The sequence below is a fragment of the Xiphias gladius genome, chromosome 14 (genome assembly GCF_016859285.1).
Source record: "Xiphias gladius isolate SHS-SW01 ecotype Sanya breed wild chromosome 14, ASM1685928v1, whole genome shotgun sequence".
Classification (NCBI taxonomy): domain Eukaryota; kingdom Metazoa; phylum Chordata; class Actinopteri; order Istiophoriformes; family Xiphiidae; genus Xiphias; species Xiphias gladius.
The window spans coordinates 6706091-6721404 of record NC_053413.1 but is presented as its reverse complement, the minus strand read 5'-3'; the positions used below and the strand labels follow the sequence as shown (position 1 = coordinate 6721404).

Here is a 15314-nt window from a genome sequence, read left to right as displayed (position 1 = left end):
GAGAGCCACCGCCTCAGTGGGCACACTCAAGATAAATCATTAGGGTGTGATATTTTTCAGGCAACCTAGTTACTCTACAGACTTGCATCAGGATTATAATTTTCAGCAATAATGGAGGAATAATAAAACATTATCTCAGACTCCAAGGAAGTGAAGCAGGACTGAAAAAAAAACAAAACACTGAATTGCTTCCTTGGCACACATGCACTGTTAGAAATGAGGGGATCTGAAACAAGGAAAGCCAAGGGGGGGTAATTGAGATTTACAGTCATTTAATTAATGTCAAATTTAGTTTACAAACGGGAAAGACATGTACCATTTCCAAGAATATACAAGACACAAATTAGTTCTGACACAATCCTCTTGTGCAATTTGTCATCTTTGGGGCATGTTCAAATCAATGGAAGATCAGAGGAATCACAACGTGAATGCAACAGCGCATCATCACATCCTTTTTCCTATTCAGTATTTACCTACCAGGACGTGTAACTACACGAGGACCTAAAAACCAAAGGGAACAGAGCTAAAAGAAAATAAAGGTTCATCACTAGAGATGAATTCCACCATCATGGCTGATCACCTCATGCTTTTCTCACCCCAGAATCATTTGTGTTACTATAAAGAAGGATCCTAGAACCCATTTATTTCTTTCTGAAAAAAAATGTTTAAACTGTGGGCCTTTTACATTATTTCACAGTGGATGGAGATGATCAACTTCAGATGCAAAAAAGTCCAATGAGAGAGTGAAGCCTGACACTGAGATGACACAGTCACACAGGCACATAAACAGAAAAAGTGTGTCTTTTGCATTAAGGCCATCTTCCTCACCTTTTCTTCAGTGAACAGAGTTACTTTTTTCTGCTCTATGTCTTATTTTACCACCCAGGTTGTGTCAACAGGACCACTCATGGTATTTGAGAAGTTTTATTTTTTCTTTTTTTTCAGCATTTCTTACAACAATACAGACATCACAGAATACATAGTTTTACAAACACAAAGCACACCACCACCTTGGCTGCTGCTGCCGTAGAGGGAAAAGGGAAATGTTGAGGTTGCCATTTCAGCCATTGCCATTTGACCATCCTCCTTTTCCATAGCCTTCCCTTATCTGTTATAACTTAGAAAGAACCTGCCCTTTAAGGGTTGCCAATTTGAGACCTTTTTGCAGCATAGCAGTATGAGAACAATGGAAAAAGCTTTCTTTTGAAACGTGTAGGGGTAAAACAAAACATGTCTAGACTATGATCTGAGAATGTTGTTATTCCAACTGAGAGGAAGCAGAAATGGAGGTTAAAAGAAGAGGCTCAGCTGGACATTGTTGCAACTAAAGAGCAGTTCATTCTGCTTGTTTGCAGGAAACCTTGGGCAATAGGAATCTCTCCAGTACTCTGCAGAAAAATTACACCCTCTAAATCTTGACCATCTAGTCTTGAGTAGTTTATTACTTAAATTTTTTATTCCTGTACAGTGAAATAAAATGGCTCTTCAAATGATCCTTTTTTTAAAAATACAGGAGGCTTATTTTATTCCAGCCATTTTTTCCCCAAACATCATTCCCAAACCCTTCCAACTAAAAACAGGACTTCGATATTATATACTTCTGTGTTTGTCTGATGGTAACGTGTGCCTGTGGTTGCATGTGTGTGTGTGTGTGAATGTGTGTATGTTTGTGCGTGCGTGTGAACTCTATGTCATTTACACCCAACATTGTAAACATACATAGAACTATATTACATGTGCTTGCACTGCATCTTGGAGGGGGAGAAATTTTGGTTTACTTCACTAGAACACCACAAAAGAGGGAAGAGGGGAGGTAAGGGCCTGCGAGGAGAAGAATAAGAAGAAGAAGAAGAAGAGGTGGGGGAGGAGAAAGACTGTCAAACTCCTTTTCAAGGTTGTGAGGTTATTCTCAGTTTGGTTGAAAGCTCAGTTTTAGTGGCCCTTTATAATTCTCCTAAGCAACAGGGGTAGAGTTTTCTCTATGGAATAGAGAACAGAAAAAAAAAGAAACTTTCTGTCAAGTCTTCAGGGTAGAGCCCATTTTCCAGCACCACTGAAATGTCAAAGAAGAGCTAGAGGGGAAAAATAAGTCTTTATATTCTGTAATAAGAAGTTCCTTTCAGGTCCAGGTCCGGCAGCGTGAAGCTACCATGTCTCAGTAGGGCTAAGCTGGGTGCTCGATGTCTCCACTGACTTAGAAGTCCTTCAGTGGACGAAACGCCATGTTACATGTAGAGGGAGTCATGTCATTGAGGCAGAGGAACCAAGCCTACTGACCAGTGAGATTGCAGATCTCCTTGTTTTATTTTTTTTATTTTAATGGGCGGCCAGGCAGCCAGAGAGTCAGTGAGTGCTGCTCAGTCATTCATTCAAACCAGTTTTGACTTCCTCAAAGATTCAGTGGAGTCTCAAAGACAGCTGTCTTGTCTCTGCACGCTCTAAGAGGGTTTGTCAGCTATGATCCAGGCCACGAGAGAGAGAGAAAACAAATGGTGATCGACGGGAAGGCGATGAAATCCAAGATGGAAGGAGAAATGGATTGGAAGGACGAAGAGGTGGGGTGTGTGCTATTTACAAGTACACACGCCTCAGGTCTCCAGGTGAGGTGATGGTGTTGCACTGTGGGCACAGCTTCTTGTTCCCCTGTGATGGATAGATAGACAATGGTTAGCTTGATTGTTCAGAAAATGACTTATGGTCATTTTTGGTCATATCCAAGCCACTCACCCAATGGATTCATTCATTCACTCAGGATTATAGTGCTTAAATAATTAGCCAATCATTTGTTGGTTCCAATCTCTCACATTTAAGGATTTGCTGCTTTTCTGTCTTGTAATACTTAAATTTAATATGTTTGAGTTTTGGACTAGAGGTTGGTGATTTGGCCTCATGAAGTTACCACATGGTGGAAAATGTTCTTGCAAGAACTTTTTTTTATGATGATGTAATAACAGAATATTACAATATAATTGTACAGAAGAGCTGTGGCTTCTGTGCTCTACTTTACAATAACGCTCTGATCAGAGTCACTGACACAAACAGACCTGCTGTTTTGAACTTGGAAAGCTGTATCCAACTGATCAATATCAACTTGAAACTAACTTCAACTCAATGCAGACCCCATTAGTAAAATATATCCAGCTGGTGATTATCAAACTAACTTGTGCTTGTGCTTTTCCTTTACATATCCCCCCCTGATTATGAAAGACTGAACCATTTGTCTCTCTTTTTTCCAACTTGTAAAATTTGAGAAAGTTTCCCTTTTTCACCAAAGTTTCAACATGCTTCTCCGGTTTTATCACCACAAAACAAACGTACAATGTGATTAATAAACACAACACATCTCACAGTGTATTTAAATGACAGCATATGTGGCCTTTGTTGTGTGATGCAGCGCCTCTGATCTTTTTCTCTGAGGTAAACAGTTATTAACCAATTCCAAACTACGCTAGTTGTTACTTTTTTAGAGCTGACTTCTCCACAGTGAAGTAAGACTATTTGTTCTTTTTAGCCATTTGTGGTGCTGCTGCTGTATACAGCTCTGATGCAATATCATATGATTATATTTGTACCACAGTAATATTTGAATAGTATTATATTGCACACACCTATTTTGGACTGTTGGCAAGACAAAACAAGCAATCTGAAGATGTTATCATTAGAGTTCTTTGTGATGGAGTTAATGGGTTTTTTTTAAAAATGTTTTTTACTTTTTACAGACAACACACTTAACTGGAAAAATAATAGATGAACGGAAAATGAAAATCATTGTTAGTGGTAGGTCTACAGGCTTATCCTCTCCTGTCTGTATTGGTGGATGATGTGGAAGACACACTGAACTAAAATCATTCACTCTACTCCGCAATAAAGCCTGCACATTTGTAATAGAGTTTACCAGTGCTTGACAGGTGAGCCAAAATTTGTCATGTAACTACTACTACCTCCTCCTTCAATGTGAATCTAAACCTGCCTATTTGCTTAAGAGTACCATCTCTCAGTCTTCCCTCTCTTCCCTCTTCCTCTACCCTGCTTTGATAGCGTGCCGTCTGCAGTAAAGCAGCAGGTGATAATATACAACACAGGGCCTACAGTGTATCAACACACTGACTGGGTGGTCTCTACCACTGTCCTCCACCTCTGACTCTTTCCCGCTGCCTCTCTCTACCAGTCAGCTTGTTCCTTTTTTGTGTTGGCTGCAGGCGCACTCCTGCTGACAGTTTTCACTATTCTGTTTCTGCATTGGTTACAGATGTATGAAGACATAAAAATGTCAGAACAGAATAAGCAAATTACTTAAGTACAGCGGTACAACTGGAGTTAACTAGGAGAGGAAGCTACAGGAATGGGTCCTTTTAAGTCATGATAGAATCAGTGCTAATGGTTATGACTCTTATCATCCCTTATCATAATTGAACATTGTTATATTTATCATACCCTCCTGAAAAGTGTCATGTTATACATGTTTAGGCTACGAATATTACCATCAGAAAACTATCTCTTTGGTATGCGAAGACTTTGATCAGTTTACTGGGATTTGTGTAGAAGGAGTGCAAAATGTCAAGGGTGCGAGTTTAGTGATGGAGCCTTTACCAACGGAAATGCTGTGTGTGTGATATCTAACACAGGGACAACAGAATGCAGAGATCGCATAACTGGAGCGCCTGCACCTTCCAAATCCATGTTGGTTAGTACAAATGTTCAGGCTCCTCTGACCCCAAAAATTTATAGGCTTCTTTTCCTGTAAGCCACTGAGTAAACTCTTTGGAGTGGGTGCACAGGTGAAGGTAGTCTGAGGGGTGAACACACTCATGAAGAATGACGTGGTGCGAGAATCTGACAGATCTCACACACTCCTGCTAGGAGGATTTATGGCTCAAAACAGTCTTCACAAATCAAGAGAGAATGAAGAAGAACAAGAAGGAAAGGTATGAGTGGAGGAAAACAGGAGGAAGGGTGGAGGATGGTTTACACATGGTTTAAAATGGATGCATATAGGTTTCTATGTTAGGGCTGGATACTGTTTGGGATTTTTCTTATACTAGTGCCTATACATTTTACGATACACAAGTTTCTGTAAAGCCACATACCTTATTTTAAGGAACATGTCTTTATCATAGGTGGTGCAACGGACACATTTCAGTCAGTACCAAAAATGGAGGAGGTTCAATACCCAGGGCTATACTACAGTATGTAAAAAATGTATTCACTCTTATTTAGAGCTGCAATGATTAGTTGACTAATCAATTAGTTGACTCAGAGAAAATTTGTAACCAACTGTTCGGATAATCGAATAATCATTTTAATCCTTTTTTAAGCAAAAATTACAAACATTTCCCGGTTCTAGATTCTCAAATGTTTCAAATTTCTTTGTCATTCATGATAAGTGAGTATCTTTGGGTTTTCAGCTGTTGGTCGGACAAAACAGGTCATCACATTTTATGGACCAAATAAATACTTGTTTAATCAAGAAAATAATCTGCAGAGTAAGCAATGAAGAAAATAAATGAGAGTCCTGCACTTCTGAATGTAATGGTATCAATATTGTTATAAAATTATTAATTAATAAAATCCTAAATTTTAATCTGATATATTGTGTCAGGGTTTCCATATGTAAAATGTCCTCATTTCCTGAAGTCAGGTCATCCAAATAATGTCTCCTGCTGTCTTACAATTAACATACGCATGTCATCATGAACAGATGAGCAGCCTGGTTTCCATCTAAACTGGCTTGAAAAGTACATGAATGTGTGAATCAAGGTCTAATAGATTCATGTGAAGAGACTCATTTCTAAAACATGATATTCTCTGATGTGTCCAGAGAATTTACAAAACCTCTGAACTTTCCCTGATAGAGATACACCTGTATTAATCCCAGGACACTAAAATAAAATAGCGAAATAAGATTGCCTCTTTGACAGTGTTTTTCATTTGTACAGTGTGTGAGGAAGCCCTCCTTTTGTTTGTTTGCACGTCTGGTGAAGCTCTGTACTCCTGTATAGTGTGGGCGGTAAGTGTGTGTGGGTGTGTGCCCGTCACGCTGCGCTCCAGCTGCCTTGCTCATTAAAGCAGTGGGGGGGCTAGGCTGACATTAACTAGATTCCCAGGCATTTACTTTGATCAGGTTGGCTCTCCCATTTTTTATAGCTGTCTCCAGGCTTAGAGTTTTATGCCCTGTATATTAGACCAGTGATGGCAGCATGCACGCGTGCACACACACAGTACACAGGTACCTGGCAGACTGAAACAATGGGTCTCATTCAAGAACGTTTTCTCACCATCTCTCTTAAAAAACTGAATACAAGAAAAATTAGAAAACCTTACAAGTCATTTATAAAACATGCAGAGACTGCTGCTTTGTTTGTAAACAAAATAATTTCTTCAAGAATCAGTATGCATTATCTTATTTTTCTTAAAATTCAGCCATGGTAGTACAATTCAAATGATAAATGAAATTTGCTTGAAGGAATGTTAATCAAATGCCAAAATTAGTGATGTTTTTATGTACTGTCAAATATCAACAAAATTACTGGGCAATCTGGCATAAAACTAGCCAAGACCATTTCAAAAACTAATTTGAAACAGGGCTTAAAATCTATAGCCACACAGGTGGACCATACTCTTTTTTCTGCACGACAGAAAAAAAATCTTTGTTTGATGGGTGAAAAATGGAGACAGCTTTGATGTTCTTAGATCCTTACCACTACTGGGGGCAGGGTTGTTCATGTTAACAAACTTACAGTTGGCATTCTGTAATGCTACGTTAGGCCAAAGTATCACAGAGGCTGGCGGGAATTCCCCTCATTAGTTTTTGGGCTAACCTGTCATGAACTTAAGTGTTGGAAAAGTTGAAATTTTGGGCTACTGAAGGTGCTTCATGAAAACTTTTGAGATCATCAAAAGATTTTGAGGATCTGGATTCATCCCCTAGGGAGCCAAAACGTCATGAATGAGGCTCACTAATTGCACACAATCATTCAACCACAAATTGCTACCCCTCTCTTTGGGTTCGGTGCTGTAACTGTGATAAGAGTGTATTGTTAACTGAAAGTATAACATCAAATGGAGCTAATGGTAGGGAACGGCTTGTCAATAACTGTTGCCCTGTGTGCGTCAAAAGACAACTAAGTGTGCAGGTGAGTAGTACACTTGAGGGAGAAAAGGGATGGTGAACAGGAAACAAGGAAAATACTATGAGGTGAGATCTGAAAACTGAAGAATGTGGAGAGAAAAGAGGAGATGCTCTCCAGCAGGAACACTGTTTTTCTCTGTGCTCCATTTACAAAATTAGCACCCGCTAATTACACACTACTGAATGTATTAGACTAACTCATAACCGACAAGACCATTTTGATGTGTGTGTGTGTGTGTGTGTGTGTGTGTGTGTGTGTGTAGACCCGGGGAACTATGTAGAACTCGTTGAAGGTTTTAGTTGACCTCTTTATTCCAACATTTTAACAAGCCTGTTGGGGATCATTCCATCTAAAATTTTCCCCTACTGAGAACGGGAAGTGTTTGCATTGCCTGGATTGTGTGTGTGTGTTAACAGTGAGAACAGGTCATTTGGGGAAAATTCCATTCTAGTTCGTCCCTATGGGGCATGGACAGAGAGAGAAACTCACTAACTATGAAATGAGGCTGCAATAACTGTATGTCATCAGGAACTACTCTGCAGGAGTGTGTGTGTATGTGTGTGTGTCTTTGTCTGTGTGTGTGAACACGTGTGTGAGTTTGTGCGTACCAGAGTCCTGAGCCAGCATTCTTCACAATGGACATGCCAGCACTGGATGGAGGTGAGCGGCATTGTGTAGGAGTCCTACAAGAAAAAAAAAAAGAAAGGAAAAAAGAAATTACACCACATACACGGGACACAAACATGCCAGTTAGCAACAACCAGAGCAACACTGTACATTTCCTGACCAACCAACAGCATCAAACCACTAACCATCAAACGACACAGCCAGCAGCCACAGAACCATCGAGCAAGGCAGCGTGGGGGGAGGGGAGGGGGGGGAGCAATGAACCGGCAACCTGCAGGTCACATATACACACCAACACCCATACACATACACAGACACGATTTTGGGCAGGCAATGAGCAGAGACGGATGGGAGCAGGCAGAGGGAGGAGAAGATGAGGGAGAAAGCCATGAGTGAACCCAATCTGATGGGCGCTCTTTTCTTTTCCTCTCGAAAAGAACGGAGAGATGAGGGAGGAGGAGGGGAGTGGGGGAGGGAGTGCCTTACCCTCCGTAGGGGCTGTGGGAGGAGCCTCTTTATGCCGCTGCCGTAGCCACCAATCACAAGGCCCCTGTACAGGCAGTACAGGCCGAGGGGGAGGGACTTAGGATGCCTCTCTCCGACCTCACTGGCCAGTGGCCGGGGCCCTGGCCACACCCCTAGGCTCTTGATCTCCCCGCCTGACTGGATAGTAGGCTTTCTCTGCGGAAGGGAGGGGGTGGGGGTGGGAGAGGAGAGGCGCGAAAGGTGGCAGCTAATCATAGTGCCGGGTTTGTACTCGCTTGTACTTGTGTCGCGCACACACCTAAACCACAGTGCAATATGAACACGTGTGTAGACAAACACACTGACCCACACACACACACAGATGAAAGCGCGTGTGCCAGTGACAGCCAGACAGCCAAAGAACAAAGTGCAATGAAGCTTGAGAATGACTTTGTGCGACTTTGAGAAGTTTGATGGCTGATGACTTGGCTAAGTTGCTTGAATTCAATAGGAGGCTCTTATAAACAGGATGAGGAAAGCTCAGAATTTTAAGCCATCTCTTTGGTTACAGGCTGGATACTGCAAAGTGTAAGGATTCCTGTACACTTCTGGAAAAACCCAGTAATAACATCTGAATGTTGAAATCAATGGCTTCATTATCCACTGACTTTGATGTAGGTTGTCAACACAGGTACGCACTGATGAGTGTGAAACTTAATAATACTGTTAGTCATAGGCTACTTATGAAGTTACTCTTGAGACTAACATCATAATACTTTTGCTTCAGGGAAAGATTGTGTAATATGGCTGCTAAGATCCAAATTCTGGGAAATGTTAAATCTATAAAGTAATGCACTGTTACTGCTGTATTATCAATGCAGAGATTTATACATTTTAAGGGCCACTCCACCAATTTTAAACGTGAAGTTCAGGTTACTGGTTCCTGTTGGTTCTGTGATGTCATTAGGGTTATCTTGGTTTGGGTTTCAGACTATACATTTTTAACTAACTATAGGTGTGGGGTTTGAAAGAGTTGGGCATTTAGGAGGCTTTCTAATGAAAGTCACTATTGGGTTGCACTATGGGGAATGTAGGATACAGTGTTCTTGGAGCATGACCCATACTTAAGACTAAAAGTCAGGATATCTTGGCCTCTGCTGCTTGATTTGTACCATATACAAAATCTGTCTCTTGTGAGTCTTGTAAGTGTAATGTAATAATATGAAATTCCTGGCTAGTTTTAATGAAAAATGTGTGTCGATTGCCTTAATTTGGAGGTGTCATCACATTAAAAACAGTCTGGGTTTGATTTCTGGCATGTTTAAAATAACTGTTGGTATTCAGTTTACAGGGTTACTTTACATATCTGTAGTATAGCCAAGTATCAGTCGTCCAACAATATAACTGTTTTCAGTGCTTTCATCTAGTACACCGTTCTGTTCCATTCACAGTATTTGTCTTGTGGACAGCCTTTAAAATAACCAATAATATTACTTGTATTATTTAAAAAAAAAAAACGCCTCTTATTATGTGAATAAATGCAATAGCAGAACTACCTTCAGACATACCAACAAAACAAAGTTGAGTTCCTGCTATAAATGACCAGTAGATGGGGCTAGAAATCCACTGGTAAGACTGAAGCACAGCACTGAGCTCGCTTCAGGGCCAGTAAATGAGAACAGACAACTTGAGCCGACTTGGCTACAGCAGGAGAGCGCTTGTTTCACACTTACATTAGACCACCTGAGCACTGGGAGGTTATGATCCATAAAAAGCATTCTGAGAGAACATGAGTAAAGACTTGACAGCAGTGCTGTTTCTCAACGCAATTTAGTCACTGAGTCATAACTCTGCTAAAAGTCTTTAGCTTGCAGTGGAAATCTCCAGCTTCTCTGACACGCTTTCCATGTTTCAACTACTTGCCAACTAGTGAGAGTAATCTGATGACTTTAAGATCAGACACACCGTGGAAGGGAAGGAGTGCTGTGACAGGTTAAAGACGGAGACAGATTAGATGTAAGACATCTCGGTCTGTCCGTGAATCTGTGTTTTTCCGTATGCCTCTGTGTGTGTGTGTGTGTGTGTGAGATGTGGGACAGTGACAGATGAGCAGACAAGATCCCTGTGTCCATGGGGCAGTGAGTGATCGATCGTTGTGCCTTGCCCTCCGCGTCACCTCAGGCACCCAGCGACCTTTAGGAAGTGCAGGCGACGGTAATTACCCACTTCTCGCAAACACACACACACACACAAGCACAGGATGCCGACGCTGTACTGTCCACAAGCTTGAAGGATGGCAGGATGGGTATTTGACACAAAGTGGGGAATGCAAACACTGATGGGGGATGTAGGTGCAGTCACATCTCAAGCATCTGATGAACACGAATATTGACGATGTCCCTCATTCTGCCTGATATTATCAAGGAACGACATGCAGCTCATTTCATTGATCTGGGAGTCCAATCAATCACCTATACAAGCTGTCAGGCGTAGCGGCGTCTTTTCACTTTACAATGCAATACTACTTGCCCCATCTTATGATTCCAGCTGCTGTGTCTTAGATTTTGTGCACAATTAACCTTTTGTGTGCGCTGTACAGTCATGAATATATTCTATTATTTAAATATATGTAGGTCTGCATTCTTCATATAAAGCTCTTAGTTTAAATCAGGTGGTAAAGTGAAATAATTACCGGAAACCTTGTAGCATAACAGTCTTTTCCGCTGGCAGACAATCCTGTCAACTTGCAAAGCCATGCAAGAGCAGAAACCACCACAACACAACAGTAACACAACACCACCAGCACTCAAACAGTGAAAAAGCTACTTAGACATCCAGAAACTAAAGAAATGACAGGAACACTTATCCAGCGTACAACAAAATACACTAAATAACCAACCAAGATTTGCAATCTGGTTGTAGTAAAACAAATGTTGAATAGATATTTGATTGATGAACAATATGTGAGTAAAGTGGGCAAAGAGCCGTAGAGTGGAAATTGTATCCCCAGGCACACAGTGATCAGTATGATGAAAGACTTTTTATACTGACTGTGTCCCTATTCAGGGTCTGTATCCACAGAGGGAGCACAGATCCTACAAAAGAATCTGAAGACCAGTCTGACCCTGCACCTCCTCTCCAAATGAGATTTTCTAGCCTTACAGTAACTGAAACTAAATGTCACGATGCCCAAGTCTGACTTATGAATTGTGATGTTTAACTTTGACACACAATGGATAACTGTCATATGGTTTTATGTTATATTAATAGTAAATGTATCTGTATAATTTTCATTCTCTGTAATAAAACTTAATTAACGTTTCCAGGATGCTTACAAGAACAAACAGTGGAATTTATCCTGTCTTCCATTACCTGGTGTTGTTCATGTCACACACTTGTCAGTGATTGATGACGGACTCAAACCAAATACAGTACAATGTGGCCAGAAAGCTCACAAGGAATACCTGAAGCTTCCTTTCAAAATCTGCCTAATGTGCAGTGGGTTGTGGGATACTTACAAGTTCCCTGTGGAGTTTTTGACATCTTTTAGCATTTTGATGCTGTTTTTCTATGGGTTCCCATTGTGTTTATTTGATGCATATTTGTGCACATTTTGCAAAATGCACAAAAAATTAAGTAAAACTAAACATAAACATTTGTTTTATTTACAAGAAAACTTCACAAGGCACCTTTGAGTTTGCAGAAACTGCATCGGCTATGTCATAAACAAATTAAATTTGGGCACAGGAAGGCTATATCTGGAGAAGCATTTGGCCAACTGATGTAGACCCTATCCACTAGATTGGGACACAGTATCTGTAAGAAACTGTGTGGAAATTTTTTGAATTGGAGGATATGAGGAGGGAGACATCCTCCTTGGAGGGCCTCCTCATGGATTGTGGGAAATTAGCTACTACTAGCACTAACTTCCAACCCTGTAAACCATGGCCTCACTTGTTTATGGTACATTACATTAAGTTTTGGAAATGCCAGAAGTAGTGCCCTCTGACAAGAAGCACCATAGCTCCATTAAGGTATGATGTGCAGAGAAACACGGAACATTCATATTAATGTTATACTCACCATGCAGATGAGACACTTATATCGGTCTCCTCTCAGTATCTGCTTCTCCAACTCTCTGATTCGAGCCTTCAGAGCCTCCATAGTGGTAGCTGTGGACTCCTCCTCCGTTACCCTGGAGCAGAGGAAGAGAAAGAAGCAGAGAAAGATTTGTTTAGGTTTGACATTATAAGTCATACAGACAGGTATGAGACAGTGTGTGAAATTCCATTCCAGCCACCAAGTCCTACTGTATCTACACTGAGGTTAATAAATCTGAAAACAGCGCGAACATGTGAAAATGACTTTTTCTCACATTGGTGTTTTCAAGTTATTTTACAAAAACAACACCTAAGCAAACAGCTGTCTTTAACTTTCAAGGGGGTTGACCTTAACGCTGTCACATGCAGCACTTAATCACACTCTTCTTTGGCCCTACTATATTCAAATATACATGTGTATGTGTTCATTCCCCAAATGTGAATTTCATTTACTTCTATCTTGTGTGTCAAAGTTCGATTCTCCACAGCTTTTTACTTCATTGCCATCTGATTATTGCCTTTTCTGCCGTGCAAACCTGCTCTCTGTCATTTAGTATGCAGTATGACATGTTTCTATTGAACACCTCTGTCATTACCTTCTCTCTCTCTCTGCAGTCTCAGTCAGGTATCTTTAAAGCCTCCCATCCTTTCTTTCACTCGCCGTGTCCAATACACTGTATAATATGTCATCCTTCTATTTAACACAGCTGTATCCTCTAAGGCCCTTTCTTACCACGGATTTACAACTTCAGTCCCCTCCCTCATTCATTCCCACCATCCTTTAATTTTGGTCAGACTCCCCCTTCCTTTTCACACGTCATTCTCGCCTGTTCCTGACGTTAACTTAAATGCTGTCGTCTTTTTCTAATATCTCACGTTCACCTTTCATTCTCTGCATTTCCTCTGATCGGTTTTCCTAACTATTCCCATGTCCATGTATCCCTCACAATTTATTTCTTTGCCTCTGAATTTATCTCTTCTCATGTCCTTCCTTCATCTCTTCCCTTCCTGTCTCTCTCCTCCAACTCCCTCCTTCATTCGGTTCACTGTCCTCCTTTTCTTCCTGGCTCTATGCAACCTGTGATTTATGTGTACCATGATAACAGAAAATGTGCATTTAACACTGTCCAACAGCATATGAAGCAAACATAACTAAATCAATACAGCCGATGCACAGACCACAACACTGATGATGATGATTTGGCGTGGGAAGACGAGGATGCACGAGCCAGCCGGTGTTTATTATAGACATCCACTCGTTCTCTAGAAAGATGCAATAGCAATGTGTGTACGTGTGTTAAAAGGAGAGTGTGTGTTTATGGTGATGTGGTCATTTTGCAGCTTGATAGCTGGCTGATCTATGGTATTGATCTGGATGGGGAAGGACAAGCGCAGAAAGGGAAGGGAGGATGAGTGCAAAAGGGAATTATAAGTGGCTGTGTGTGTGTTTGGCCTAGGATATGGCTTCATGTGCTGCATCCTCAAACAGCAGAGGCTACAGGGGAGAGGGAAACTTTCTCAATTTCCTTCTAACAGCTTGGATTTTGTGTATTCATCTTTTGCATCTGTTTAACAGTGGTAGTTTTACATCTTATTTCGTTTATTTTTTTGTCTTCATTCAATTTCATTAAAATAAATGGAACATTTAAACTTAAGTGAAAATCCCAATTATAGATTTCAGGTTTGCATGGCCATCACCAGAAATTTTCAGACATTTGCTCGCTATTTTCTGACATTTTATAGCTGATTAATCGATAAATAAAATAATCTTTAGTTGCAGTCCCACAACTGACAAAACTCTTTAATTTGATTACTCACGGCTAGAACTGAAACAATTAGTCAATTAATCAATCGGTTATAAGAAAATTAATCGGCAAATATTTTGTAATAGATTTATGTCATTTTTTCCACGCAAAAACACAACACATTCTCTGGTTTACGACATTGTAAACTGAATATATTTTAGGATTTGACTGTCGGTCAGACAAATCAAGCAATAAGAAGATGTCACGTTGGGCTCTGGGAACTTTTAACAGGCGTTCTTAATTTTTTTTTTCACATTTTATAGTCTTAAGCATAAAAATAATCAGCATATTAAAACAATATTGAAAATAATTATTAGTTGCGGCCTTACGTGTGTAATTTTATTGCTTTGAGTTGCGTGGTTCTTTCCTTCTGCATCATCCATTACAGCAGTGGAGTGTACAATTTGTCAGGTATTATCCCTTATGTAATGAAAATACATCACTTTCCTTTATCCACAGGGAAATAACTTGTCGGGACCAACTACAGAGCAGCATTACTAAGACTGGTCAGACTTGTCTATGTGAGGAACATTTCAGCACTTTGACTGTCGTCAAAGGGACGTGAAGGACACCATCTCTTAATACCAAGCCACCCTGCCACCACAAATACAGTGGAAGGTTCTGCTCCCTCCATAAGGTCTCTTGGAAATGTCAACCTGCTCCAGCTCCTCCCTGGAACACCATCACCATCCCGTGTCTATAAAGACCTAGTTGGGACTCCTACCCTAACTCGTCAGTCCATGGCCTATAAACTGCTTTACCCTCTCCTCTTGTAAGTCCTAAGCTTGTAAAAAGCCATTTAGCCTTGATTAGCCTGCTAGCTTATAAAGTAGCAGTGGACTCTGCCCTGGATGGGACTGCATGGGGGTTGTCCCTCATACAAAACTGTCTCTTTCTTTTAACAGCTCAAATAAATCCCTCTGTCGCTCAGTCGACAAACCTCTGCCAAGGGGCTCTCCTTCCTTGTCCGAAGCGAGTTAAAGAACGGAGATGGAAAAAAGTTTTACTCTTAAAAAAGATTAATATAATTATCCTTTTCTCCCAACACTACTCCTGTCTCCTCTCTATTATCCTTCCTATCTCTATGATGAATATTCATTTAGTATGACTAATTTATAGAATACTGCATTTAAAAAGTTGTTTAATTTCCCAATGCAATAAAATGACGTTAATTTATCTTTATGTGG

At 40.6% G+C, this 15314-nt stretch overlaps 1 protein-coding gene across 5 annotated transcripts in view; it reads right to left on the bottom strand.

The window, feature by feature from the left end:
• Nucleotides 1-263: 263 nt before the first annotated feature.
• Nucleotides 264-15314, bottom strand: part of rnf220a (ring finger protein 220a) — a 184641-nt gene continuing 169590 nt past the window's right edge. For 2 of the 5 annotated variants that reach the window (XM_040143500.1, XM_040143502.1), the window contains exons 12-15: nt 12306-12417; nt 8244-8438; nt 7739-7813; nt 264-2643 (exon numbers count right to left, since the gene is read on the bottom strand). In XM_040143500.1, coding sequence (XP_039999434.1) covers nt 2572-2643; nt 7739-7813; nt 8244-8438; nt 12306-12417 — 454 coding nt within the window. In that variant the 3' untranslated portion in view covers nt 264-2571. The remainder of the gene's footprint in view (nt 2644-7738; nt 7814-8243; nt 8439-12305; nt 12418-15314) is intronic. The other 3 variants (XM_040143503.1, XM_040143504.1, XM_040143505.1) reach the window with 2 other exon arrangements.